Raw genomic sequence first — 27,786 nt, 5'->3', positions numbered from 1 at the left:
TGGGCTTTGTTTTCCCAGCCCGTTCCGCGCTGGTTCCGCCGGGGCTGCAGGGCCGGGTTTAGCGGAACACAACGCACACGGTGAGTGCGGGACGTGGCCACGGCCGCCCCCGCGCTGGGCTACTGCCGGGCCGCGCGCGTTCGCCACCGCCCCGGTCCGCGCGTGGGCGGGTCCTGGGCGTGCGGGGCGGGGCCGGGAGCGCGGTGGCCGCGGGCGAGCGGCGCAGGTGAGCGGAGGGCCGGGGTTTGGGGAGGGGGCGACCGGGGCTGGGCTGAACCCGGGGCTGCGGGGAAGAGGAGCGGGGCCCGCAGCAGCGGTCGCCTTGTCCCCGGGCCGGAGCGGATTGGGCTGGGCCGGGGTCGCTGCGCATCCCCCCGCGGCACCGGGAGCCTCCGGGCCCCATGAGGGGCGAGGGGAGGGGGTCACTGGGGCTAGTGGGGTGTTCTCGGGGCTAGTGGGGTGTGTGGGCTCCGTGTCCCCGTCCTGCGGGTGCTCCTGCGCCGTTTGCGGTGGATGCTCATTGCTGCTCGGGCTCCTTTTGCAAACGGTGTTCTGCTCAAAAAAAAAAAAAAAAAAAAAAAATTAAAAAATGCGGCTCTGCTTCATGAAAAGCGGGTGGTTTGAGACTCAGCAGCCTGCGGGTTGGGTGTAGGTTTTAGCTGCTGTGTGTGAGATGTGGATTTTCGCTGCTTTGGGGGTCAGCCCGCAGCCGGATCTCCCCCGCAGGAATTGATGCGCGGGCAGCAGCGCTCCCCAGTTTCCAAGGCAGTGATGGCAGCGATCTTTCCTCTTCTGGCCAGGAATGGGACAGTAACCACTCCTGTCACTTGCTGGCCAACTCCGTGGGGTGCCTTGTTCTGCTAGGATCCCTGCCCCATCTTTACCTGGATGGTTTGGTGCTTGGTACCTTCTCACTGCAATTTAGGAGTCGCCCAGAGGTTGGCACTTGCTTGGCAACATCTGCCCATCCCATCCCTCCCTCTCTGGCACTGGAGCTGTGGTGCCCAGGTTAGTTGGTAAGAGCAGTTGTGTTTCTGCTATGGATTAGCTCTGGATTGTGTGTTTTGGCAGGGCAGAAAGTCTTGAAGAGCTCTCTGAAGGATGTAGCTTAGCACCTAAGCGTGGCCTGCTAGAGATGGGAACATCAAAGTGAAGAAAGCTGAGGTGGAGGGGTTTTAGAAATGTACAGCTTGTTTCTTGGTTTAATCCACAAGATGCATTTGGGTTTCTGGTATTGTCCACTCAGGGGAGCAGTTGAGAACTATTAATTTTAGGAACCTCTTTGGCTGGAAGCTTTTTGTTCAGCTTACTCCAACTCCCAGGCTATGCCTGTGTTAGCAGGGATAAACCCCAAACCACTTTGCCAACACTTAAGAATTGCAGCATCTTTTATGGGGTAGACTTGTGCCTATGAGAAAACTGAAGCATGGAGGAGTTGGTTGGTTGAAGTCATGCATCAAAAAATTGTCAGGGCTGGGAATGGAACTTTGCAGGTTGTCAGTTTTCAAGCACTTGGTTTAACCACTAAATACAGAGTTTCCTATTAGAGGCATCCTCAGGCAATACTGAAAGTGCAGTTGATTGACTGTGAACTTGTCTAAAAGGCCATTGGAAAGCTCCCACCAGAGCAAGGTTCATGAGTCCTCCCATCAGATGCTTTTCTTACTGCCTCTGCCTCTCTTTTTTATGATACAGTTTTGCTTCCAGAATGAGGTATGGCTTTACATTTCAGTTTCTTTTCAGTTGCTTTGCCTGAGCTCCTCTTTCCTTCCCTTTAGCTATTACTTGGGGTTGGATCCAAGGTCCTATTGAGCTTGAATGCTGATATCAATATATCACTCTGATGCTCTTTCTCTGGTTGCTCTGAAGCTGGGAGCCCCACAGAAATGCACCCTGTTTTTATCACCATGTGTACATTCTCCTTCCCTATCTCCTTCCTCACTGACAACCCCTTTCATCAGCAGCCCTGCACACAAACAAGGTTAGCTCCAGTTCAGATTGCATTAGTGCAGTTCTGCTTCCCATTACTCTTCTCTCTGAGGCTGTTTTATCAGGGTGGGCACTGAGCAGTGTACATGCTCAAAGCAAAGAAGCCTTTATTTCATAAAGGGAAGGGGATTCTCTGGATCCACTGGTTGTTGAAAGCCTGATCCTTGCAGTCTCCATAGCAAAACCCCTTCTTTGGAAGGTAGAAAAATCCCTTATTCTCTGCTGGCAGCCTGATGCATGGAAGATGCTGATTTACAGTACCTAAATATTGGTTTCTCTCAGCCCATCTGGTAGAGAAGGGGATGTTCCCCGTTGCTTTAGAGACCTGAAAAGTCAGGTGTGTGCATTTTCATCCCTTGCCCACTTACCCTGATTCCATTGTATATCTGATGGTTTGTGTGAGCAAAGTAGGGAGTAAAGGTATTTAATCTGGGGCTTACATGTCTCTAATAAAAGGCACTGATGTAACTATGTGTCTACTATGTAGAGTTGGATGAACAGGGAGCAACTGTTGAAAGAATGAATTGGTGCAGAGAATTGTGTGGCAGGATGTGAGATCAGTAAGAATCCTCCTATAAAACAGAAGATGATAATATGCAAACCCTTGTTTTCTTGATTTTTGTTTGGTTTGTTTGTTTGGTAGAAGAAGAGGTCTTATTACAGTAAACCAAGTACAGGAGATTAGGATATTCTGAACTAGGGTTTGAGGAGATCTACACCTATTTTCCCTAAGCCTAAGCTTAAAACACCTTCAGAACCCTCAGTGAAATGGTGAATCTGTGCCTCTGAGAGCCTGGGGTTGGCTCAGACCTGCCAAGTGCATTGATTGTGCAGAAAAGCCATGCCAAGCACATGTGTACATAACAATTCCTGTGGTCTCCTCCCCCAGCTAAGCTGCTGCCTGCACTGCAAGTGGCTTCCTGCTGTCTCCCACGCAACACACATCACCTGTGAGCTCTGTGCCCCTCAGTTCTTATAAACTTGAAAGGTATTTTTGTCATCCTTGGGGTTCAGTAATTTTGTAATCTCTTTGTGGGCGTTAGAGCTTCCGTGTCTGTCTAAGGCTGCAGCCTCACAGAGGTTTGTGGAACACAGCTCCATGTGTCATCTCACTACCTTGCTGCTATTTTTTCTTTTTTTTTTGCTTTTTGTTTTTCTCTGGGTAGCAGTTGCAATGTTGTAAACACCAGAGCTGTGGTTGATAAACCTAATCAGAGGAGATTTGTGTGTTTCATGTGTGTTCTGGCTGCCTCTGCTCAGCTTCTTAGCTCTTGGGGTGCCAAGTGCATCCCTCCTGTCCCTCTAAAGTGTCCTGGTGTTCTTGGAGTTGGAAGGCAGCAGCAGACCTGCCTTGCACTTGGAACAAGAAGTGGGGGGTTGTGATAGATGTGCTGGTGGGGGAGGAAGTGTTGTTATAGGAAGATGTAGGTGGGGGAAAGTGGAAGTACTCTAGCAAGATGCTTTGGGGTATATTGCAGTAAGAAGGGGGAGTCTTATGGTAAAAAGTGGGAGGCTACAGCTCAGTGTTGATAAGCAGAGGTCTTTAATAGCCTGTGTGCCTCCTTGGGGCCTCCTGTGGCTTTGCATCCTACTGAAACTCAAACCTCTGTCTCAGTCTTGCTTGCCCTGGCTTTGAGAGATACACAAGTTGTGCAGTCATCTAATTGCTGTCAAGTGTGGGTTGATTAACCTGAAGCTCAGGATGCCAGGCCTGTGGGTCAGAACCCTTACCAGAACGTGGGGTTTTTAATAATCATCTGTCTGTCCACCAAGATGAAAGTCTGAGATAACTTTGGGGCTCTTAAATATTGGCAGCAGCAATGGGGAATCCTTTTTTAAAAGGCAAAAAGTATATTTCCAGTAACTCCAGTAGTGTCAACCCTGACAAAAAGGAATGATGCTGCCTTTGGCTCTTCACAAATGGCAAAATGACCCAGAGAAAAGGGAACTGCAGTTACTTTTACTTGTGAGGTTAAGATAGTGCAAGCCTGGAGAACTCTTCCAATTTCCCAAGGCGAAAGGAAAGATGAAAGTGGGATGGTGCAGGAGTATTCATCTATGAGCTTGCTTCTTGTGAAACTGTCACACGGGATCAATTCTAAGGTCCAACTAGTTGAACATTCTGAGTTTAGCAGTGGGAAGGGGAGAGGCATGGTAAACAAAGTATTAGAGATGCTGCAGCTCCAGAATTACTCTTCCCTTGGCATATCCCTTCCAGGTTGTTGGACAAATCCCTCTCCATCATGAGATCATCAGAGTTTGGAAAGACAAGGGGTTGGGCAGCTCGAATTTGAGGTTGTAGTGCTAATAGCTTAGACAAGATAATTAATATCTAATGGGATGTGGCAAGGAAGCAGATGAGGCAGGGCTGTGTCTTCGGCCTCTGCTGGTCAGCAGAGCCCTGGTATTCAGTGCCATTGGGAAAGGCTGAGGCAGCAGATGTTCTAGAAACCTGCTGGTTCCATTGTTAATGAGGAGGCAAGCTTGTTGGGCTTGATTCAAACTTGTGAACCTTGCCTCCTCCCCCTTTTTACTTCCCTCCCTCTGAAGGCATCTGGGTGGTTTTGTGGGCTCCGTATCCGGTCCCTGGGTGATACACAGCGTGTGCACTGGGGAAGCAGGACAGATAAAACTTAGCTCATATTTCTGGGAATCCTTACCTCACTGCTGAGGGGGAAGTGGGGTGCTCCCAGGAACTGGCAGATAAGCTGCTGGGTTTCTTGTCATCTTGGACCAGGAGAAGCTGCCAGCAGGACTTGACGATTTTGGGAGACCCAAATCTCCAGCAGCACGTTGCTCAGTTTCTTTCTAAGTTCCTACACTGCCTGGCAGCTGCAGTGCCATCTTTTTAAGTTGTCAATGAGCAAATTTTGGACTGGTTTCAGGAGCTGAGGGTAAGTGACACTGTTAGAATTGCTCAGGGCACGTGCAGAGCTGAATTTAGAACCAGAAAAGAGTCAGAGTAGCAGGAGGCTGAAGCCTCTGCTTCCCCAGCAGCTACAAGCCATGGATGTGTGAGCACCCTCCAGGCTGTCCTCCTGGTGGGTTTCTCTGCTGACCTGGTGGAAAAGCTCTGGTAAGTGAAAGGGAACTTGGGTGAATTGGTTCTCTGACTTTGCTGTTACATGTCTTGAAGCAGGAAAGCTTCTGCTGGATGCTTTATGGTTTAAGTGTTCATGTGGACACTTCTCTAGGGTTTGAAAACAAGCATTTGTCCATGATAGCATTTAGATCCTTGTTCCTTTATTTGTGTTCTTTGGATGTGCTGAGAAGAAACTGTGGAGTCCTGCCAAGTGGAAGGATGCAAAATGAAAGGATAACAAACCTATTTTGATTGCCTCAGTTTTAGATTTCATTTTTCCTGTGCTTGTAGAGGAAGGAATCTACAGCTGAGTGATATTTGTTTGTGTACATCAAAATGTGTGTTCAGAACCAGCAACACCTCTTTCTCCCTTCTGCAGACTGGAACTGAGCTCTGGAAAAACGAAGTGGAGCTTGGAGCATGTGGCCTGAGGATTGCCTTACAAAGCCAGGGGTAGGGACTCATTGTTTCTCTTGGCTGCTTGGTCCCAGATGAGCAATCAGGACAAGTGCCTTTGTTCTCAAGTGAAAATATTTCTTTAATTCCTTTGTCAAATACAGACATAGATGTTAATCCCAGCCTGGAAGAGATTGAGAAGGAGTTGTATTGAAATGCAGGCAAATTCTGTAGCAAGAATGTGCCTTAGACACTGGGTTGGAAATTTGACTAAGGTGCTGTGAGGATGGATTCACCTTCCTTCCTTTGGGTCCTTTTGCACATTAACTTTCTACAGAGAACAGCACAGATCTGAGGAGATATTATGTACTCAGCAGCAGCAAACTTTTTATCCTTTTCTTGCAGGTGGTAGCTAAGAAGTGAGCACTATGCCCCCAGGCATTTACTGCCCTATGGAATTCTGGTCCAAGGGGGAAAACCAAAACATCCAAGTGGACTTTCTGCTGCCCACAGGCATCTACTTAAACCTCTCAGTGTCCTGCAATGCCAGCTTGGGCACTATCAAACAGGTAACAACCTTTTTCCACAGTCTTTAGCTGCAGTTCCTGGAACAAGGAGTCTGTTCTTGGGCAGATGTGTTGGGTCTTAACTCTGTGCAGCTTTGCTCTGAGGTGTTTCTTGTGGTTCACTATGAGAGCTCCTCCTTTGTGACAGCCTCTGCAGTCCCTGAAACCCCACATCTGGCCACCCAGATTGCCAGCAGCAGTGTGCTGGTGCCAGTAGGGCAGAGCTCAATTCTTTGGGAATTTATCTGACCTTGGGATGACAATCAGAGTAGCTGTGGAGGGGAGATTTGAGTTGGCTGCAGGGGGCTCATCCCATCTGACCCAACCAGTTCCTACCCTGGATTTCCCATGATGAAAGCTCTTGTGTTTGCATATGTTAGTAAGAGAAATCACCCCCAAAATCAGTCAAACACAAGTGCTGGACTGACTCAAAGAATCCAGGTTGCCAGCCCAGCCTTCTCTTGCCTCACAGAAACTGAAAACTGGGAATACTAATGATAGGATTTTCCTTAGTGCTTGATGTAAGAGTGCTGTAGTGAAACCACGTGTAAATGAAGTGTAGCTGCCTCCATCTTTCCCTGGGTTAGGGGAGAGTGAAGAAAAACAGTGGAGAAGGTTTTCTCTGCAGCAGCAACCTGGCCTAGATGAGTCACAGATCACAAGGGACAGAAGCACTGTGCCAGATTATTCCAAGTTTCCTCATGCTGTGATTTTCAGGTACAAAAAACTCCAAACCAACAAAAATTAAAAAAAAAAAGGCAAGTAGACCTGATTGTTTCCAGCTGTTAATTTACAGGTCTGTGTTTTACAGCCATGCTGGGTCAGGCCAGAGGTCCATGTGCTCCAGAGTTTTGTCTCCTATAGCAGGCACTTAGGGTGAGAATAAAGAAATGGAATCTGAAGTCACGTGGAAGTGCTGTCCATGGGGAGCAAAGGAAATGTGGGAACTGGGCAGTGTTGAGAGGACTTCAAAAAAGTTCTTGGCTTTTCTTGCAGATTTCATGCAAATTACTTAACCCAGTTCTGCTTCCAGGGGGAGTAACACCTTTGTTTCACAAGGCTGTGAGGGGGGTGTTCAGGTGGGAGTTATTTAAATACTGAAAGAGGGGTTTACTTTGCCTGAAACAAACAGCAGGCATTAAAAAAAAAGGAAGCTGGTTAAAGGCATTTGCAAATAAGTTGGAGCCACCAGATGTGGCTGAAAAGCAGCCTGTGTTTGCAGGTCCAGGAAGGCTGTGAGAAGGTTTGGCTGAGCATCCCTTGCCCAAAATACTGCATCTGGGGACGGTGAGGTTGTGGGATGAGCAGTGAGAGGTGGCTGAGGTTCTGGCAGGGCAGCAGAAGTTTCACCCTGCTGTTGGTCTGTCCCAGGTGGTGTGGAAGCATGCTCAGTATGAGCCTCTCTACCACATGCTCAGTGACCCCGAGGCTTATGTCTTCACCTGCATCAACCAGACAGCAGAACAGCAGGAGCTGGAGGACGAGCAGCGGCGGCTCTGTGACATCCAGCCCTTCCTGCCAGTGCTCAGGCTCGTGGCTCGAGAAGGTGACAGAGCCAAGAAGGTTATCAACTCCCAGATCAGCCTGCTCATTGGGAAAGGTCAGTTCCCCAATTACTGGTCTTGCCAGGCGTGGGGTGTGGATGTTGGCTGGAGGTGAAATGGGTTTCTGTCCTTACTGCCTCTGGAGCAGTGATGGAGCCTGCAGGAGCTGGAATGAGTAAATTTGGGTTCTGGTGGATCTGGGAAGGCAGCTGTGTGTGTGCAGGTCCAAGGAGGGTGATCATTGCTGCTCACAGAGGGCAGTTGGGGGAGTTCAAATGTACATAGCTAATAAGTTATTAGTAGTAGATTGGCTGACTCTTCCCCTTTCAGCCAAATATTTAAGGATATGTTTTAGTAGTGGCCCTGACAGTGCTAGATTAACACCTGGACTTGGTCTTAAAAGTCTTTTCCAAGCAAAATGATTCATTCTGTGATTAAGTGTGTGTTTAGGAAGACTTTCACAGACACCTGACTATCAAAGTTTGACATATCCCTAAGGGACATGTTTTAGTGGTGGCACTGACAGTGCTGGATTAACAGCTGGACTTGATCTTAAATGTCTTTTCCAACCAAAATGATTCATTCTATGATTAAATGTGTGTTTAGGAAGACTTTCACAGACACCTGACTATCAAAGTTTGACATATCCCCCTGGGTGCAGATACTTACTTTGCCTTTCTCTCTTGCTCTCTGCTTAGGTCTGCATGAGTTTGACTCTGTGCAGGATCCAGAGGTGAACGATTTCCGCACCAAAATGTGCCAGTTCTGTGAGGAGAGAGCAGCAAAGAGGCAGCAGCTCAGCTGGTCAGCTTGGATGGAGTACAACTTCCCCTTGCAGCTGGAGCCCATGGCCAAACGCCTTGGCACTGGTCCTCTGCATAACCCCACCAAGAACATTTTTGTCAATGTCAAGTTTCAGTCTGGCGGGGTAAAGCACAAACTTTTCTGTGGCAATGTTTAACTGGTTTGTGCTAAACCTTTGGGCATTTGCAGGCAGAAAAACGTGTGTGTGGGGACAGTGTTGCCATGCATTCAGTGTCCATCTTCATCCTCCAGATTGCTTTGCCTGGGGAGATGGTTGGGAGGGAGACTCTGAGCCTCCATCCAAGGAAACTGTTCTCCTCAACATCTGTTGGTTAGCTCATAGCTGAGGATGTACACACACATCTGGTGGTGGAAAGCTTTCTGGTTTGGGTTAGGAGAGAAGCACAGAATCCAGTACATGCCTTTCCTTTTGAAACCCAGGAATCTGCTCAGCTCATGCCCAGCATAGACCACTTGCTCTGTGTAGTCCATGGGCTCCTGTTATTGCCTGCTACCCTTGGTTAGTAGGATTTTTGCAGGTTGTGCCTGGGCATGAAGCCACCCCTGGAGGAGAAGAGCCTTCCAGAGAAGTGTGTGTGAGCAGAGTGACCCTGGCCACCCTCTCTGCTTTGCTGGTGGGATGGCAGTGGGAAGATTATTAGTGACTAAAAACCACATGGTGATTCTGCTTAAACTGAACTTCAAGTTCCTGATTTCCAGCCTTGCAGCTGTGCTGCTGAAACAGCCTTCTGCCCACTGGCAAATATTTGCTGGTGTGTGTGTGTCTGTGTGTGTGTGAACTCTTATCTTCCTATCCCCCTCTTTGAGGCTAGCAAAAAAAGTGTATTTTCCTGTCTGCTGAGCTCTGGCTGCTGATTTCAAACCTGAAACCAGGGGTGTGCTGTGTTGCTGTGATTGCAGGAGAGCTTCACCTTCCAGATCTCCCCCAAGGAGTTCCCCATCACATTAATGAGCTATGCTATCAAGAAGCAGGCTACTGTCTTTCGCCATGAGACAGTGGAGAGCCCAGAGGACTACACCCTGCAGGTGAATGGGAAATGGGAATATCTCTATGGAAACTACCCTCTGTACCAGTTCCAGGTGAGCTTTCTGCCTCATGATGGGCTGGGGGTTCTCTTCCTTGAAGTAATCCTGTATTCCTCTGTGCTGTGTTGGGAGTGCTGACTCCTTCTGAGTGTTTTGCCTTAATGCAGCCATTGTTGATGTGGATGAAATCACCAGTCAGTCGATGAAATGCCAGCTCTGAAAGGCACACTTCATATTCTCAGCTCTGGCAACACAAGTGCAGCAAGTCACAGGTTTATCAAGCATGAGGAGATGAATTAAAACTGGGTGTTTGTTGTTGCTGTGTCCTTTCCTTACTCCTTCCACCCCCTTTTGCTGCAGATGATGCTGATGTGCTGTGTCCCTGCCTGGCTCAGTCTCAGCCATGCTGTCTCTCTCCCCTCTCTGCAGTACATTCGCAGCTGCCTGCACCGAGGCCTCACCCCACACCTCACCATGGTGCACTCCTCCACCATCATTGCCATGAGGGATGAGCAAAACAACTGCATTGCCAGCCCCCCAAAGATGGCTCACAAGCCTCCCCCACTCCCCAAGAAAAAGGTAAATGGCACAGGGACCAGAGTTACCCCCAGCTATCCATGGATCGAGATGCTGATCCGGTCTTGGAGCAGCACCTGCCTCTCCCTACCTCTCCTAGTTTTCCCCCAGTTTTCCCCCAGTTTTCCCCCAGCTTCCCCTCCGTTTCCCCTCCGTTTCCCCCTTCCATTTCCCCCCCTCGGTTTCCCCCCTCGGTTTCCCCCCTCGGTTTTCCCCCTCGGTTTTCCCCCTCGGTTTTCCCCTCGGTTTCCCCTCGGTTTCCCTTCAGTTCTCCCTTCAGTTACCCCTTCAATTCCTCCCTGTTTCCCCTCTGTTTCCCCTCTGTTTCCCCTCTGTTTCCCCTCTGTTTCCCCTCTGTTTCCCCTCTGTTTCCCCTCTGTTTCCCCTCTGTTTCCCCTCAGTTTTCCCCTCAGTTTTCCCCTCAGTTTCCCCCCCCTTGGTTTCCCTCCCTCAGTTTCGCCCCCTCAGTTTCACCCCCTCAGTTTCACCCCCTCACTTTTCCCCCTCACTTTTCCCCCTCACTTTTCCCCCTCATTTTTCCCCCTCACTTTTCCCCCTCACTTTTCCCCTCACTTTTCCCCTCACTTTTCCCCTCACTTTTCCCCTCACTTTTCCCCTCACTTTTCCCCTCACTTTTCCCCTCACTTTTCCCCTCACTTTTCCCCTCAGTTTCCTCTGTTTCCTCTTAGTTTCCTCTCAGGTTTCCCCTCAGTTTCCACCCTCGGTTTCCCTCCCTCAGTTTTCCCCCTCAGTTTTCCCCCTCAGTTTTCCCCCTCAGTTTTCCCCCTCAGTTTCGCCCCCTCAGTTTCGCCCCCTCAGTTTCGCCCCCTCAGTTTCGCCCCCTCAGTTTCGCCCCCTCAGTTTTCCCCCTCAGTTTTCCCCCTCAGTTTCGCCCCCTCAGTTTTCCCCCTCAGTTTCGCCCCCTCAGTTTCGCCCCCTCAGTTTCGCCCCCTCAGTTTCGCCCCCTCAGTTTTCCCCCTCAGTTTTCCCCCTCAGTTTTCCCCCTCAGTTTTCCCCCTCAGTTTTCCCCCTCAGTTTTCCCCCTCAATTTTCCCCCTCAGTTTTCCCCCTCAGTTTTCCCCCTCAGTTTTCCCCCTCAGTTTTCCCCCTCAGTTTTCCCCCTCAGTTTTCCCCCTCAGTTTTCCCCCTCAGTTTTCCCCCTCAATTTTCCCCCTCAGTTTTCCCCCTCAGTTTTCCCCCTCAGTTTTCCCCCTCAGTTTTCCCCCTCAGTTTTCCCCCTCAGTTTTCCCCCTCAGTTTCCCCCCCCAGTTTTCCCTCACTTTCCCCTCAGGTTCCTGGCCACAGCCCAAGATCTGGGAGTTTCCCAGGAGCCTTCCAGCTCACCCCACAATTTTCCTGCTTGTCTCATGCTACCCACCTGCAATGCACTGCACTTCTCTTTTGGAGCAAAACCCCGTGTGATGGGAGATGAGCTTTGTCACTGGCCTGAGAAGTCTGCATCTTACTTTGCTTTTTCTCTTATTTTTCCCTTTCTCTTTCTAGCCCAACTATGGTTCTCTCTGGTCCTTGGAGCAGCCTTTCTACATCGAGCTGGTGCAAGGCAGCAAGGTCAATGCAGATGAGAGAATGAAGGTGGGGACTGACTCACTTTGGGGTTTTGGTTTTGTGCTTTGGCTTTCCTGGTTGCATCTCTCTTGTCTGTGTGGTGGGGACAGCAGGGCCCTGACAGCTTGTTCTCATGTGTTCCTCCATTATCTGTGGTTCATTCAACCCTTTTGGGGCAGTTTCTAAACTGCAAGAAAACAGGAAAGGGAAGGGAACTTGCACCAGTGTGATGCATTCTTAGAAATGCTTCCTGGCAGAAGTTTCTGAGGAGCCAACAGAGCTGCTGCCCTGTGGTGATTATTTCTTGATGCTGGTGTGGGAGAGGCTGGAGGGAATTCTGCAAAAAGCAGGAGGAGAAATTTGACACTGAGAGGAGAGAATGATGGGGGAGAGGTAGTGGCTGGTGAGGTTAATTCAGGAAGAAGGATGCAGTAAAGCCTGGGGTTTTACTTTGGGGTTTGTGAGGGGGGATTGGCAGCATAAAGTTTGATTTCTGTGGGAAGTGTTTGTTATTGTACAAAGGAGCCATGCCTTTTCTTCCCATTATCAGACATCTCCTTGACCCAGTGTCCTGAACTTTATGTTCCTTGTTTCAAAAGAAGAGAGAGCAGGTGCATGAGGAGAAGGGGAATCAGGAGAGGGGAGGAGCAGGGAACCCTGTGCAGGGGAGTGTGTCCCCTGTCCTCTGCCTCTTCCAACCATCTGTCCCCAGCAAACAGATCAAACTCCTGTGGATTCATGGTTTTCTTTCTCTGTCCCTCAGCTGGTGGTGCAAGCAGGGCTCTTCCATGGCAACGAGATGCTGTGCAAGACAGTGTCAAGCTCTGAGGTGAACGTATGCTCAGAGCCAGTGTGGAAGCAGAGGATGGATTTTGATATCAACATCTGTGACCTGCCCCGCATGGCCCGGCTCTGCTTCGCCCTCTATGCTGTCATTGAGAAGGCAAAGAAGGCACGTTCCACCAAAAAGAAGTCCAAGAAAGCTGTGAGTACAGCCAGTGTGGGACTGGGCCAGGCTTGACAGTGCTGGAGGGCACAGGACACCATCCTGAACCAAATGTCCTTGGCTTTCAGACTTGCTTAATAAAAGAGACTTGATTAATAGGAGATCTTACAGGGCAACAGCCAGTAACTTCTTCAACAGGAAACTGAGAAGTGGGGAGGTTGTTTAAATGTGATTCTTGTCCAGAAAGACCATTAAGCAACACACCCAGCATCTAAATGCATAGAAAGAGGAATAATTTCTGTTATTCTCCCTGTTTTGCTGTTCTGTAACTTCCTTGTTGAGGTTAAACCATCTTCTGTGTTGCATCTTCTTTCTAATAAGATCTTTCATGCAAAGACCCCGTAAATTAACAGCTAGGAAAGGGAAGGAAGAAAATGAGGAATGTAAACACTGGTTACAGTAAAGCTGTGAGGTGAAATGAGAGCACAGGATCTTCAAAGTTACTGTTCAGGTGCAGCAGACTGAGGATGGGAAGTGTTGAATCACTCTGGAAGCTCTTGTTTTGAGTTTCTGAATCAGAGATGTAGTAATATTTCTCACTTTCCCAATCTCTGTTCCAAAGCTTCCAGTCCATTAATAATTCAGTAACTGGCTTACTGGTTTCCTGGTGTTGTAAACTAAGCATAATGCCTCAAGCTCTTTGCATGTGAAGAATTTTCTTTATGAGCAACAAATGCATTTATTCTTCTGCAAATTATTGTTTCTGCAGCCATAAAAAAGTTGTTACCGTGCTTTAAACAGAGGATAAGTCATGACATCTTCACTAGAGAGCAGAGAAATGGGGGATAGATAAACAAAAGATTTTAGTCTCATTTCTGCCAGATCCTTTTCACTGCTGGGAGGTTCACTGGGCTTTGCTGTGTTGACAGCAACAGGGGCCTCAGAGCATCCCCAGGCAACCCATGAGCCCTGCTTGTATGGACCAATTCCTGGGTTGGAAACTTCAGACTGGAAATATTTTGAGGCTAGGACCAAGATTAACCTTTTTATTGTTGGGTTTTTTTACTTACTAATAGCAAAATTGCATCTCTTCCTGGAGGCTTTTGTTGCACAGAATATCTGATTCATCCAGAGGCTGCATTTTTGTGGTCACACACTGCACCAATTTTCAGTTTTGGAGCAGTCAGAAGGAAATGCTGCTGTTGTGATTGACAAAACCAAACCAGCCTGGTTAGCTGAGTTGTTAAAAGGATCTTGTTCATGTGTGTCCTGGTACTGGGGAAAGGTGGATGCACTGCAGTGAGCTCTCTTAATATAGCATCACAATATTTGCTGGAGCTCTGCAGAACTGGATTTTTCCACCTGGTGAGCTGCAGCTCTGAGGAAGGTGCCAGATCTCATTTAAACTGATTGGGAAGAGGAGGTTAGAGTAGTCAGAGTCTGCCCTGTGTTTTGCTTTGCATCAAATCTTTGTGTTGCTTGCTCTGCTTAGGGGACTCAGAAGTTAATTCCATGCATGCTGGTTGTCTGTGTGGACTGTTCAGAGCAGATAGCTGGGACTAAACCATTTTTCACCCCCAAACCAGGCGTGCTTGCAGGCTGGATGGGATGAGTCAGAGGGTTAATGTCACCCAGAGGGTTGGCTTTTGGTGTTTCTCTAAGTCATGCAGGAGATATTTCTATCCTTACAATGCTGAATCGTTGCTTTGCTGGACTTGATCCACCAGAAATCTTGCCTTGTGTTTTGGCAGGCTCTGTGCTGGGGCTTAGTGTCATTTTCTGGGTTGGGAAAGGTTACTGCTGCTGGTGGTGTTTTGTTTGGCTTTTCCCTGGGATCTAGAGGCTGGTGTCTCAGATAGGATTTTACTGAAGATCCTTAATCTCATCAAATCAACTCAGGTTTGTAGGAGGCTGTTTGGAAGTGATTAATTTAGTCTGATTAGGGGGAAATGCTTACTTTGCTACCTTCACCAAGTCCTTTACCTTCAGGGTAAGCCTGATATATCCTCTAGGATGTCTCAGTGGGAGAAGAGGATGTCTCATTAAAATTTTGCCTCTTTGCAAGGCAGTTGCTTAAGCACATCCTTAAGCCCTGGTGTTTTCTGAGCAGCTGAGTGAAAAGCTGGTGTTGCTGGAACTGTTACATGAAGTAAACTGTTCCATTTGGGGAACATGACTGCAGCACATCTTAGGTCACTTGTGGAATATGTCTGTTTGCTCTGGTGAAAGGGAAATGGGTGAGGGAGGAAAGACAAGTTCTCTTTCTTGGCCACGTCTCAGTCACTTGCTGTAGTCTCCCACCTCCAAAGTGAGGCTTTAATGGGTTTTATTTTGGGGTTTGTGAGGGGGGATTGGCAGCATAAAGTTTGATTTCTGTAGGAAGTGTTTGTTATTGTACAAAGGAGCCATGCCTTTTCTTCCCATTATCAGACATCTCCTTGACCTGGTCTCCTGAAGTCATGCTAACTCTATGTTCCTTGTTTCAAAATTAAGGTTCTTCTCCCTCCCCTTGAGCTGAGAAATATGTGAAGTAAATATGTCATAGCTCCTTCAGGTATCAAGTGTAGAGTTGCAAGATCTTAGTGGAAACTTTAAATATTCTTCAGCTATGTGGAATATTGGGTGATGAAGTTTTAGGGATATTTGTGGGGAGTGCTTGGTGCCATTCAGAAGACCCCAGGTTTTAGCAAATATTTGCATTTGAGGCTATCTAGTGCTCTGATTTTAAGGGAGCTTAAAAGGTGAGCAGACAGGCACTGCTGCCTGGGCTGGGCTGTTCTGCACAGCATCTCTTTGGGGAGGGGATGCCTGGATACTCTTGAGTGGGAAGTTACCTGCCTGTAGCATTCTGAGTAGCCATTTGCAGACTTGGAAAACATCAAGAACGTGGAACTCCTTATTCCTGGCTATTGCGAGAGGTTTGCTTTGCATGGGGACTTCTCTCTCTCTCTTGCTTCTCTTGCCTTCATCCCAGTGTTGCAGTTACAGCAGCCAAATGAGAGTCTGACTTTCTCTGCAGGACTGCCCCATTGCCTGGGTGAATGTCATGCTCTTTGACTACAAGGACCAGCTGAAAACAGGGGAGTGCTGCTTGCACATGTGGTCATCCTTTCCAGGTATGTCAGGAGGTGGAGCTACTGTGGTGTTTTGTGGCTTTAACCTCAGTCACAGTGACAGGAGGTGCCCTGCACTCTTGAGTTGCTCTCCAGGAGGGTCCATGATAGTTCAGGAGATTGGGGCTCATGGCTTTCTCTACTTTGCTTTTCAGATGAGAAAGGGGAACTTCTGAACCCCATGGGCACAGTGCAGTGCAACCCCAACACAGAAAGTGCAGCAGCTTTGGTCATCTGCTTCCCCAGTGTGGCATCACATCCTGTCTATTACCCATCTTTTGAGCAGGTAGGAGATGTGGACACTTTTTGGGAGGCACAGAAATCCCCCCAGCTTTGCTGGTCAGGAGCATAGTGTCAGTGCTTCTTGGGCAGCTCCTGACAGGGCCCAGATACAAGGAAACTTGGTGAATAGATGTTGGCAATTGAAAAATTGACTTTTTCTCTTAACTGATGGACCTTGGAGTGAGTATTTTTCTGAGCTAATTCCTCTGAATTCCTGTCATAGATGAGCATTTGTTTCAAAAATGAGTTTAATCAGAGCTGCCTCTACAGGCAACACTGGAATGTTTAGAAAGGAAGAAGAAGAAAAGGGGAAATGAGTGAGAGTAGACAGCTCCCTCCCTTCCAGCACAGAGTGATAACATGCTGCCTGGTTGGGGATTTTCCATCTGTCACTGCAACTGGCCAAATGTAAAATGGAAGAAGAAATGTCCCAAATACAGCAAAGGAGACACACACACACACACACACACACACACACATTGTGTTCATGAAGCATCTTCTGCCTCAGAAGCTTTCAGGGATTGTGCCAGTCTGCAAGGTGGCTCAGGCAGCACTGCCTGCTTGGCAAATCCACCCCTGTTCCAAGGATCTGGAATGGCTCCTGTCAGACTAAGTGACCCAGAGCCCTGTTCACAAACTCTGTGGGTGTGCAGATGTGCCCTCTGTTCTTGTTACTACCAGGCAAGGGGCTCTCTGGGCACTTGAGTTGCAGCTCTGAGCAGAGGGGTCCTGCTGAGTAAGTTATGTACACCTTGATTCACCTTGCCTGAGGTGACTGATCCCTAGTGCAGCATAAATGCCTGAAGTGATGGTGAGGTAGAAGTACAGAGGAAATGAGGAGCCTGTCTCAGACTCTTTTATTTGTGTCACAGCTGCTGGAGTTGGGGAGGAATGGAGAACAACCCCGTGCTGCAGCAGAAGATCCTGAGGAGGTGAGAGTTCTGGCATCAGTTTTCCAGCTCTGTGCAAGCCTGCTTTCATAGATCAAGTTATGTTTCTAAGCAAGCCCTCCAGATTGAGACTGAGCCCTTTGTGTGCTCTTTCCTCTGAGCAGAAGCTGCAGCTGAAGGAGATCCTGGAGAGGAGGAGCCACACTGAGCTCTATGAGCATGAGAAAGACCTGGTGTGGAAGATGAGATATGATATCCGTGACCAGTACCCACAAGCTTTAGCAAAGCTGCTTATCATCACCAAATGGAACAGGCATGAAGATGTTGCCCAGGTAAGGTAAAAGAAAAAAATTTAAAAATCTGTTTAATTCATGTCAGCAGTAGGATCTGGATTGGATATATATCTTTTCCACTGAGAACATCAGACATCAGCTAGGGATGGTCTCTGCTGCTCATCCCTTCTTACTTCAAGAGCTCTGACAGGATCTTCTAAAGGTCCCTTTCTAGTCTAAAAGTGCTTTTCCCAAAGAGCTCATTCCACTAACTGTGGTTCAGCAAATGTAACCCTGCTGTGAACTGAGCTGGCTCCTCCTATCAGGTATCTATAAATAATGCTTATAATAGTGTTAATCCCCCACAAAGGAGCAGCTCTCTCCCCAGGAGAATTTAAGTTTTTTATCCATTCATCATAAAAACCTTGTTCCTTTATTCGCTGTGGTTTTTTTTTTCCTTTACAGATGATTTCCCTGCTTCAGACCTGGCCAGAGCTGCCTGTCCTGAATGCCTTGGAACTGCTGGATTTCAGCTTTCCTGACAGATATGTTGGTTCCTTTGCTATCAACTCACTGAAGAAGCTAACGTAAGTGTTCACCTTCAGGGGTGTGCAGGACCCTCTTTCCTCTTCTTTCCTCTTCTTTCCTCTTCTTTCCTCTTCTTTCCTCTTCTTTCCTCTTCTTTCCTCTTCTTTCCTCTTCTTTCCTCTTCTTTCCTCTTCTTTCCTCTTCTTTCCTCTTCTTTCCTCTTCTTTCCTCTTCTTTCCTTCTTTCCTCTTCTTCCTCTTCTTCTCTTCTTCCTCTTCTTCCTTCCTCCTCCTTTCCTTCTCCTTCCTTCTCCTTCTCCTTTTCTGTGTTTAAGGCTGCTGAGGGGGACCGTGCACAAGGCTGAGAGTTGTCTTTACACTCCTTGTAAGTACACTTGTTGCAGTACAAGCAAGGTTGCCTTTTATTTTTCCTTCCTTCCCACAGAGACCACGAATTGTTCCAATACCTGCTACAGCTCGTCCAGGTGCTTAAGTATGAATCCTACTTAGACTGTGAATTAACCAAATTCCTGCTGGACAGGGCCTTATCCAACCGCAAGATTGGCCACTTCCTTTTCTGGCACCTGAGGTAAAGACCAAATCATGGAATCACAATCATAGATTCTGCCAGCTTGGAAGGGACCCATCAGGATCATCGAGGCCAAATCCTATCCCTGGGTAGGGCACCCCCAGGATCACCCCACGAGCCTCAGAGCATCATTCTTGAACTCAGGCAGGCTTGGAGCTGTGAGCACTTCCTCTGGGGAGCTTCTTCCACTGCTCAACCACCTCTGTGTTTGAGCCTTTTCTCAGTAATCAAGTGAACCCAGCACTTTTTGGGTGGGTTTGCCACTGCTTTGTGAAGTGAGACACCAAGTGTGTCTCACACAGAGGCCAGGGTGTTTATTGCCTTTCATGGAAGTACTGGTGGAATTTCCTTGCTGTGATCACCAAAATCCAGGAACTGCTGCTTTTCACTTAGGAGTAAGGATTATTTCAGGAGGACATAAAAACTTCAGTTTGTTTTTTACTTTAAAATTTTGTTGTTGTGGAGGTGCTGGTACATGGATTAGGTACTGTCTCTCAGAATTTAGGTATATATGTATATAAACATGTATATATACACACACACATAGCTGTGAGCTATGGTCCATGGCCACCTGCCAGTTCTAAGCCATAGGACTGCACTCTTCAGTAATATTCTCTAAAGGAGGGGTTAGGCACTGAGTCATCCAGAGAGATGTCTCATCACTTCAAGCAATGTTTTTTCTACATCATCTTCTGGGGTGGGATAATTATTTTTCCCCTCCCCAGAATGAATCTAAGCTAATATTCTGCATCCTCCCTGTGCTGCATGAATGGGGGAATGGTCACTCACTGCACTGGGTTGCTTTAACCTCCCCAGGTCAGAGATGCACGTTCCTGCAGTTGCCTTGAGGTTTGGCCTGATCCTGGAAGCATATTGCAGAGGCAGCACCCACCACATGAAAGTTCTGATGAAACAGGTAAACTTGCTTTTAGCCCTAAGGTTGACTTCCCTCTTCCTTAGAGCTGGTTCTCAGTTTTTCCAGCTTCATGTCATCAGACACACATAAAATAAAAAACCCTTTTACTGATCTATTGGATTTAGCACATCCTATTAAGAGCCTTGAGTTCCCCATCATGTGTGACACTGCTCATTTCTTACCTGTACTTGTACAAGGTTTACATTTTGCAGTTGATTTGAACATTTTAAAACATTCTCCAGGCATTTCCTATTTGTAACCCCTGTTCTGTCCCTCCTTTCATTTTTCAGGGAGAAGCACTCAACAAGATGAAAGCTCTCAACGACTTTGTTAAAGTGAGTTCCCAAAAGGCCACCAAGCCTCAGACCAAGGAGATGATGCACGTGTGCATGAAGCAGGAAACTTATCTGGAAGCACTTTCCCACCTCCAGTCCCCCCTGAACCCCAACATCATCCTGGCTGAAGTTTGGTAAGCAAGAGAACTGCAGCTCCTGGGTACACCCGTGGTCCCTTTTCTTCTGGAAGTCACCACTCCCTTAGGATTTGTAGATGCTGTTGAATTTGCAGCTTAGGTGGCTGCTTTTTTTAGTAGACAGAAGCTCTGATGGTAATCTGTTGGTTTCCTCTAGTGTGGATCAGTGCACCTTCATGGACTCCAAAATGAAACCTTTGTGGATTGTGTTTAATAATGAAGAGACAGGTGGAGGTGGAGTGGGCATTATATTTAAAAATGGAGATGGTGAGTCTTTAAAGGATATGTTTTCACACTCTCAAATACTGATTGTGGTGAGTGGGCCTCAATATGCACCATTAAGCTGATGTGTAAATGAGGACATCAGTGTGGGGGGGTTTGCTGACAGGAAGCTGGAGATCAAGTAACTCTCCTCTCTCTTTCACTTGCTCTTTGTTAAAATTGTAGCACAGTAGCAGCTGAATGCACTTGCACTGTAAAAAGAAATTGATGTGAGGGCTGGAAATGCTCCAGCAGTCCAAGTGTTGCTGGGTTGGAGTGGCTGCTGCTCACTCTTGTGTCCAGTTCCATCTGCTGTGGGAAGAGCTGTGAAAAACTGAAGCAGCATGGACCATGTCTGAGCTGAGGGATCTGCTGTGGGGGCTTTACACTGGCACTGCCAAACATTGCTCCCTGCTGATGTTCTCTGCTATCTACATCTAGCAAGTGACAAACATGGCAAAGGCTCCTCTAACAACCTGCTCCAGGGGCAGGAACACCAGAGGTGTTCTTATGACCCCTTCTGACCCTTTTTTCCTTTGGAATGCTGCACAGATCTCCGTCAGGACATGCTGACCCTGCAGATGATCCAGTTGATGGATATCCTGTGGAAGCAGGAGGGCCTGGACTTGAGGTGAGTAATTTGCTCCCAGTTGTCCCTACTGCACTGGCAAAGCCTTTTTGTCTGTCCCCAAGGGGTCTGTCTTGTATCCTGTGAGCAGGCAGTCAGGGTTTGGTGGTACTGGGCAGATGTGGCAGTTGAGAGGAAAGCTCAGAAGTCAAAACAATCCAATTCTGGGCAAGATTTCAGTGGAAGGGTTTCTTTCATCTCTGCAGGATGACCCCTTATGGCTGCCTCTCCACAGGAGACAAGACTGGACTGATAGAGGTGGTCATGCACTCAGACACCATTGCCAACATCCAGCTGAACAAGAGCAACATGGTGGCCACTGCAGCCTTCAACAAGGATGCTCTGCTCAACTGGCTAAAGTCCAAGAACCCAGGGTAAGTGAATTTACCTTTTACTCTGTGCTGCTTTACTGCTTCCTTCCAGCTGGAAACATTTCTTCTGCTTTACTCATGTTTTTTCCTTGTTATCCATATTTCCCACAAAATCTATGGCTGCTTCACTGCCTGACACACCAGAAGGCATCACAGATATCTGAATGAAATTAAATGAATTAAAAGAAATTTAAGTTACTTTTTGCCAGCTTTTTTGAACTTAAATAGCTTTGATAACTCTGTCCACAGGCTGGGTCCAAACCTTGATCTTCCCATTGGTCCTGCTACTTTCTCCAGAGGCTATGTAGTAGCAGCTGGAAAAGGGACAGAACGAATCATGCCAAAACTGGGAAGGGAAAAAAGCAAACAGCACAAAAGCTGTGCAGCTTGGGGCTCTGCTAGATAAAGAACCAAATAGCAGCAACACCTCAGCACTGCTCTGGGGTAGCAGGACACCAAATTACAGGGCACCAAGGAGCCCACGTCACCTTTTGCATCTGTGAAGATCTAAAAATGGTTTAATATAGTTGAGCCCAAACCATTTTCCTTGAGGTTGCAGATAGCCCTAGCCAGACCTCTCCAATTACTGCCACTGCAGCTCCTTTTTGTGATTCCCTGACCTTCTCCTGCAGGCTTGGATTGGGGAAAAAGCTACAAAAACAACTTTGCCAGTGGTGAAGTACTGCTCTTCCATGTCAAATTCTCTTTCAATCTTTTTCTTCCCCTATTCAGTGATGCATTGGAACAAGCTATTGAGGAGTTCACTCTCTCCTGTGCTGGGTACTGTGTGGCAACCTACGTGCTGGGGATTGGTGACAGGCACAGTGACAACATCATGATCCGGGAAACTGGGCAGGTACGGGCACTGCCTGCTGCTGGGAAGCTGGAATTGGGGTACAGGTACATCCCAGTGCAATCCTGCTGTGTACCTGACCCTCCAGATCAGACTGGACAAAGATTCTCACTGGTTTCTGTCATTAAGAAGGGAAATAAGATATTTATAATTACACTTCTATAAGTATCACTGCCATCAGCTGCCACTGGTAATTCCTGCCTTGAAGCTACACTGGAGCAATCCCTACCTCAAAGATCCCAGAGCTGTCCGCAGAAGCAAACTCAAGCACTGTGCTCTCAGTCTGAGCTTGGCTGCAACAGAGTTAGGAACTGCTCCTAGTTGTAAGATCCTCAGTTCCTTATCCAAGCTGCTGTACTTATAGTCTTCTGCCTAGGGGAAAATGATTGGGTTTTGTTTGTGTATTTTTAAAAAAATGAATGCAAGTGATCAGCATGGTTTTAATTTCATATTGATCCCTGTCCTGACTCCTTTACTTCTTTGTTTCACACGAATAGTTGCCAGAGTTTATACTAAACTACATCACTAATATTTTGGTAAAGTCTAAACCATCTTTCTGGTTGAGTTGTGCTCTGCCAGACAGTACAAGGCAGAGCTAGTGAGTTAATAGCTGAATGTAAGAACTTGCTGAGGTTTTGAGACTCAAACCTCTCAGCTGTGCCTCCACCATTCCTGGGTGGCATCCCCCTCCTCTGCATCTAATTGTCCCAAAATGTCACTGCTAAAGAAACCTCCTGGTGCCTTTGGGATGGAGTCACAGCAGAGACAAAGCCACTGTCATCTCTTCCTTGGGACCCCCTCTGTGCCCCATTAATCCAGTGCCGGGTGTCCACGGGGGGGCACTGCAACCCTGGGGATGCACATCCTCCTCCTTCCCAGCACTGCTCTACTGCTTGATATTAAAAAAAAACAAAAAACCCACAACAAACAAACAAAAAAATTAAGAAAAAACAACCAAAAAAACCCACAAACAAAAAAACCACCCAAAAATAAACAACCAAAAAAGCCCAAAAGGAGGAGGTGGAAACAATTGAGTAATATTTTGTATCAAATTCAAACCAGGACATCTTTCCACACACTGTCTGGCACTGCAGAGGTGGGGTGCACTCAGTAGTTCTCTTTCTGCTTCAAGTAGTGGCCATTAAGGCTTTACAAAAACCTGAAATTTCCTCAGCTATGGCAAGGATTGAGGAGGTGAGTACTATTGCTGTCCTATCCATCTTCTAGAGAATATATATAATTACACTAGAGAATATCTAGGCAAGTAAATATTGCCTTTTCTCCAGAAGGAGTGGCACTGGAGAGGTAATTTTTCTCCTCAGGTGGTATCTTTTGAATTGAGTAACTGTGAAAAGAACTCAACAGTGATCAGCTAAGACAGATGCTGCTTCAAAAAACAATTTTTTTCCTTCCTTTTTTCCAGCTGTTCCATATTGATTTTGGTCACTTCTTGGGGAACTTCAAGACCAAATTTGGTATCAATAGAGAACGAGTTCCTTTCATCTTAACCTATGACTTTGTGCATGTCATTCAGCAGGGCAAAACTAACAACAATGAGAAGTTTGAAAGGTAAGTGTTTGTAAACTTCACTTAAGCATTTTAAGCTTTGAGTTTTCAGAGGTTATTTTGAGTGGCAGTAGCAAACAGATGTCTGTACACACAAAATCAAATAAATTATTAAGTGTTAGAACAGGTGGAAGAGCTTGGTAGTCATTAGTGCAGACAGCAGACTAACAGCTTTCCTTGCTTTGTGAAGTGGTACAGCTTGCTGCCTTTGTTCCTTTGCCTCATCTTCTTTTTGGAATAGATTCAGGGGTTATTGTGAAAAAGCCTACATGATCCTGAGGCGCCATGGTCTCCTCTTCCTGCACTTGTTTGCACTGATGAAAGCTGCTGGCCTGCCAGAACTCAGCTGCTCTAAAGACATTCAGTATTTAAAGGTAAGAGAAGCAGAGCCCAGACACAGTGAAAATGCAATTCCTGATCCAGGAGCAGGGTGCATGCGTTTATCAGAAAAAGCTTTGTGCAGCTGCTGTTTGAAACAATTAACAATTCATGGCTACTTGTTGCCTGCTCAGTGCTCCTTTCGGTGGAGTAATTTCTTAGCAAGTAAACATTTTTAGTTTATTAAATTGTTGCAACTGCCATTAATTGTCAGCTGCACTTTTAGGGAGGCTACACCAAGTTCTGCCTCTTCCCTGCAGGATTCCCTGGCTCTTGGGAAAACAGATGAGGAGGCACTGAAGCACTTCAGGCTCAAGTTTAATGAAGCTCTGCGAGAGAGCTGGAAAACCAAAGTGAACTGGCTGGCACACAACGTGTCCAAGGATAACAGACAGTAGAGCAACAGCAGCAGCATCCTGCACACAAGCTCCAGGAGAATGTCACACCTGCACTGAGTCCAGCATTTGGTTTTTAAAGACTGCTGAATGTCACCATGCTGAAGAGCCAGAGAGCAGACATTGCTGCATGGCTGAGAAATTGTTGGACTATCCTCAGCTGCATAATGTTTGGGGGCCAAGGGAGAGACATGAGGCAATAAAATTACTGCATCCAGTGGAAGGTAGGTAGATGGACTGTTTTCTTAAGATCTTGTTCAGCTCCAAATACATCTTCTAAGGGAAGAGTTCAGTTGTAACATCCTCCCAGTGTCTTACTGTGACTGTTTCCATTTTCTTGGAAATTTAGCTGAACACTGAGAATCTGCTATCCCTGTAGCTCTTGTACTATAGCCCATCTTCCAGGTCCTCACTATTACAGCTCAGAGTCATTAACTCCACCTTGTGTTCACTCCTCCTCCCCTGTTTCACTGTACTCCAAGGTAGGTCACCTTCAGTCACCACTGGAGTTGGTTTAGACAAATTGTTTTACTCTGCATTTTGACAGGATAAAAATACCCATGCTGGCACATTATTTTGTCTCTGCTACAGAGGCCAAAGTGTTCTGAAACTGAACCAGAACCCATCTATCAGTGTCAAAAACCTGATGCCACAAGAACAAGCTCAGCCTGGCCAGTGGGTTAGGTATTTTTCTTTGCTTTCCTAAGGCAGATTTCAGCTGAGCCTCAAGCAATTCCTGGGTTCCTCTGTTGATTCTGTCTGTAAGCCTGAAAACAGTAAGATTGTATTTTCAATGTGTAATGATGGTGGCTACAGGTACCTCCTGACCTACACCTGCACCATCCCTGGGACACAGCACTGCAATTCCAGTGCCAGCTGGGACAGATGTTGGCATCTGTGCCCAAGGTGTTCAGCCAGCCTGGCTGCCTGGGTAAGGAGGGAGGAGTGGGTTTAACACTGAAACACTTACAGGAAGCTGCATCTCAGCTCATCACAAATTTGTTCCCTGTTCCTTTCCACACTCTTCCTCCTCTCCACCATGGTATGTGACTCCTTGTCTGTTATTAGAGCTGGTGTGCACTGGTGTGCACTGGGGGGGTCAGCCAAAGAGCCAGCTGTGCTGATAAGTGCTGGTCCCTCAGCCAGGCAGCCTCTCCTGAGCCTCCTCCTCTCCTCACTGCTGCCTCTCTCATCTTCCCAAGCAGGATCTCTCCCAGCTCCCACCAGGTGCTGGAATCCATCACCTATTTCTGCTCACATGCCCTGGTTTAGTCTCCAGCCACTGTCCTCACCTGGTGACAGTCCTGAGTGCTGCTGTGGCAGAGGGACAGATGAACAGGAGCCACTGCTCAGAGCATCAGGCAGGCTGCAGCTCTGGGTGATACAGGTGGAGCAGCAGGGTTTTAGTACCTGCTCCCTTCAGCAGGTCCCTCAGGTGCTTTCTTCCATTTCCCCATGGGCTCCACAACTTCAGGTTCCTCTCCAGGTGCTAGATCATTCCTGCCCTTTAAAGAACAGCATAGTTTAATTTTCAAGACCCCCCCAGAAGCTGAATCCTGTACTTGATTTGTGTGCCCTTAATGAGGTTGAGCAATTTTCTTTTGCTCACAGAATTGGTTTTGGCTTTTTTTTAAGCTCTTTTTCTTATTCATGTACATTTTAAAAATCCAGACATTTGCTAGCCTTGTTTCTCAAGTCACAAGAGCTGCAGCTTTGTCACATGATGGACAACTCTCATGTCTGGTTTAAAATTCCTACAAAACCAGCAAGTTTAGAACAGAGACTGATCTGCCCTGTTCATTCTAAGTCTTCCCTGTCATGGGATAAATTTATTTTGATAGTGGTTTTGCATCCAGCACACATAGGTACAAATGATTTCTGAATTTCAGCTTTTTTTAATACTTTAAAACTAAAAGAATGCTGCCCTAGACTGGCTGTTCAAGTCCCTCTGTTTGGGTGGACTTAATATATTTGGTGTTCTAATGTATTTGTTCTTCATCAGCTGTATAGCTAAGTTAATGCCTTAACAGAAGTAACTTTACCCTAAGTAGAAATGAGTATGAGGAATTATTTCTAGGTTTGGGCAGTGAATGGAACATGAAACCCCTTTAACACACTTTCCCTCATTACCTCTTCATACAAACAGATGGTAGCAGAGTCAGATTTAGTGTTATACTGTTGCTAATTTAAATTCTAATTTCAAGTACTTTTTTCATAAAAGATATTATGCTATGAAGTCTGTTCTGTATGGTACTGTAAACCAGGTTGCCCATTGCAGAGCACCAGTTACTAGAAGCAGCTGATAAAACTCATTTTAACTTAAGTAATCCTTTCAGATCCTTTTTTCTAGTGCTACTGTATGTGGTGAGCAGAATATCTGAAGGCAGAATGGCATCTCCCCTTCCAAGTGAGCCAAGTTACTTATTAACACATTCCTCTGTAACAGTTCTTCAGCATATTGTTTAAAAATCAGTAATACTGAGCATAAATCTACAGCAAGCACCTGGTTTTGCTGGACTTCCTCCACTGCAGACCATCCCTAGTTAGCAGGAACTGAAAACTGGCCCTGTACCTGCCCAGAGCCCAGTTTGACCACGACACCAGAACCAGCAGTGGGGAAGGGGCACAAACCTGCAGGAAACCAACCCCAGCCCTGCCTGGAGCCAGAGCTCTCACCTGCTGCTGCTTCTGGAGGTCAGACTGAAAGAAATTTCTTGTAGTCTCTGAGTCTTGTCCTCTGGGAAAGATGAGCTCTCTGCAATATACAGGAAATTACTTCCCCTGCTGTGGTTCTCCCAAGTTTAGGATATTATTCCTGGATTTCTGGAACCCAAACAGCAGGTCATGGGCTCAGCCTTCAAATTAAGTCTTATAACACTGGATCAATATTTGCAATGAGAAGTACAGCATTAGGAAATGGAACTTTCAAATTATGGAACTCAACAAATTATGAGAGAAAACCAAAGTTATTATTTTAGCTGTTTTAAATATTATAATTTTCTGTGCCAGATTACATAACCTCTGCTTCACAGGCTCTGAGGGTGCTGGTACTTGGTTTGCAGGTCCCTGTGTGCAGCAGTTCCTACCTTCAGTTGATGTTTTGGCAGTTTTACCACAAAACTCGGGTGCTAATAAGAGCTTTACAAAGGTACAAAGCAGCAGTGGCTCATGTCATCTGTCCTTCAGTTTTAGAAGTGCAATAACCCCAAGCTGTACCTGCATAAAATGTAAGAACTCAGCAAAGGTGTTTCTGAAGCCAGCAGACTTTTACAGTGAGGTTGCTTAGCCTAGAAAATTGACTTACCTGCAAGTAAAAATGTCCATGAGCCATTGAGTGGATCTTCTTCCTTGTGCCCTGCTGGAGCAGCACCCTGAATGAAACTGGTGGCTAAACTGGGGAAGCAAAGAGCCCTTGACTCCAAATTTACAAAGCAGCAGCTCACCTGATAGTTGTCAGCAAGCTGAATGGTTGAAAAATCACTTTCAAAAATGGTACATTTTGCTCCAAGTAGCTTCTGGCTTTCCAAATATGCTCGTGATATCCCTTTCTAGTTCTATTTATTTCGAGATGTTTCTGTGATTATTTTTTTTACCTCTGTACAAACTGATTGTGCTTATTCTGTTGCCTTTGGAAAAAGAAGTATTTTTTTAAGCCAAACTGTGGTTCTGTAAGAAGAGAATGTTTACATGTTTAACTTCAGTTGCTTTAGGTACATGTTTTGTAAGTCAAAAAACAATAAAAAAGACTGAGAAACTG

The 27,786-nt window shown here is 46.8% G+C and overlaps 1 protein-coding gene across 8 annotated transcripts; it reads left to right on the top strand.

Moving 5' to 3' along the window:
• Nucleotides 1–27,786, top strand: PIK3CD (phosphatidylinositol-4,5-bisphosphate 3-kinase catalytic subunit delta). Of its 8 annotated transcripts, none has more exons than XM_030463733.1 (24): nucleotides 1–80; nucleotides 5,451–5,524; nucleotides 5,873–6,036; nucleotides 7,405–7,633; nucleotides 8,276–8,505; nucleotides 9,303–9,482; nucleotides 9,858–10,007; nucleotides 11,508–11,597; nucleotides 12,334–12,555; nucleotides 15,536–15,632; nucleotides 15,785–15,915; nucleotides 16,784–16,843; nucleotides 16,966–17,133; nucleotides 17,539–17,660; nucleotides 18,046–18,189; nucleotides 19,006–19,105; nucleotides 19,396–19,574; nucleotides 19,735–19,844; nucleotides 20,391–20,469; nucleotides 20,673–20,840; nucleotides 21,570–21,693; nucleotides 23,114–23,259; nucleotides 23,498–23,630; nucleotides 23,895–27,786. In XM_030463733.1, exons 3-24 carry the CDS (start codon nucleotides 5,896–5,898, stop codon nucleotides 24,030–24,032), a joined length of 3,141 nt encoding a protein of 1,046 aa, XP_030319593.1. In that variant the 5' UTR covers nucleotides 1–80; nucleotides 5,451–5,524; nucleotides 5,873–5,895; the 3' UTR covers nucleotides 24,033–27,786. The 8 variants fall into 8 exon arrangements, 7 of the variants coding, with proteins under 7 accessions (XP_030319593.1, XP_030319594.1, XP_030319595.1 ...); XM_030463734.1 differs by lacking the exon at nucleotides 1–80 and adding an exon at nucleotides 987–1,008; XM_030463735.1 differs by lacking the exon at nucleotides 1–80 and adding an exon at nucleotides 4,829–4,883.

Source organism: Calypte anna, chromosome 21, assembly GCF_003957555.1.
Source record: "Calypte anna isolate BGI_N300 chromosome 21, bCalAnn1_v1.p, whole genome shotgun sequence".
Classification (NCBI taxonomy): domain Eukaryota; kingdom Metazoa; phylum Chordata; class Aves; order Apodiformes; family Trochilidae; genus Calypte; species Calypte anna.
This window is presented reverse-complemented; position numbering and strand designations above follow the sequence as displayed.

Excerpts from the sequence above, each read along its gene's own strand:
- PIK3CD (XM_030463733.1), top strand. The coding sequence starts at position 5,896 with ATGCCCCCAGGCATTTACTGCCCTATGGAATTCTGGTCCAAGGGGGAA. Across the intron at positions 6,037-7,404 it reads GCTTGGGCACTATCAAACAG|GTGGTGTGGAAGCATGCTCA; the intron begins GTAACAACCTTT and ends GGTCTGTCCCAG. Across the intron at positions 7,634-8,275 it reads CAGCCTGCTCATTGGGAAAG|GTCTGCATGAGTTTGACTCT; the intron begins GTCAGTTCCCCA and ends CTCTCTGCTTAG.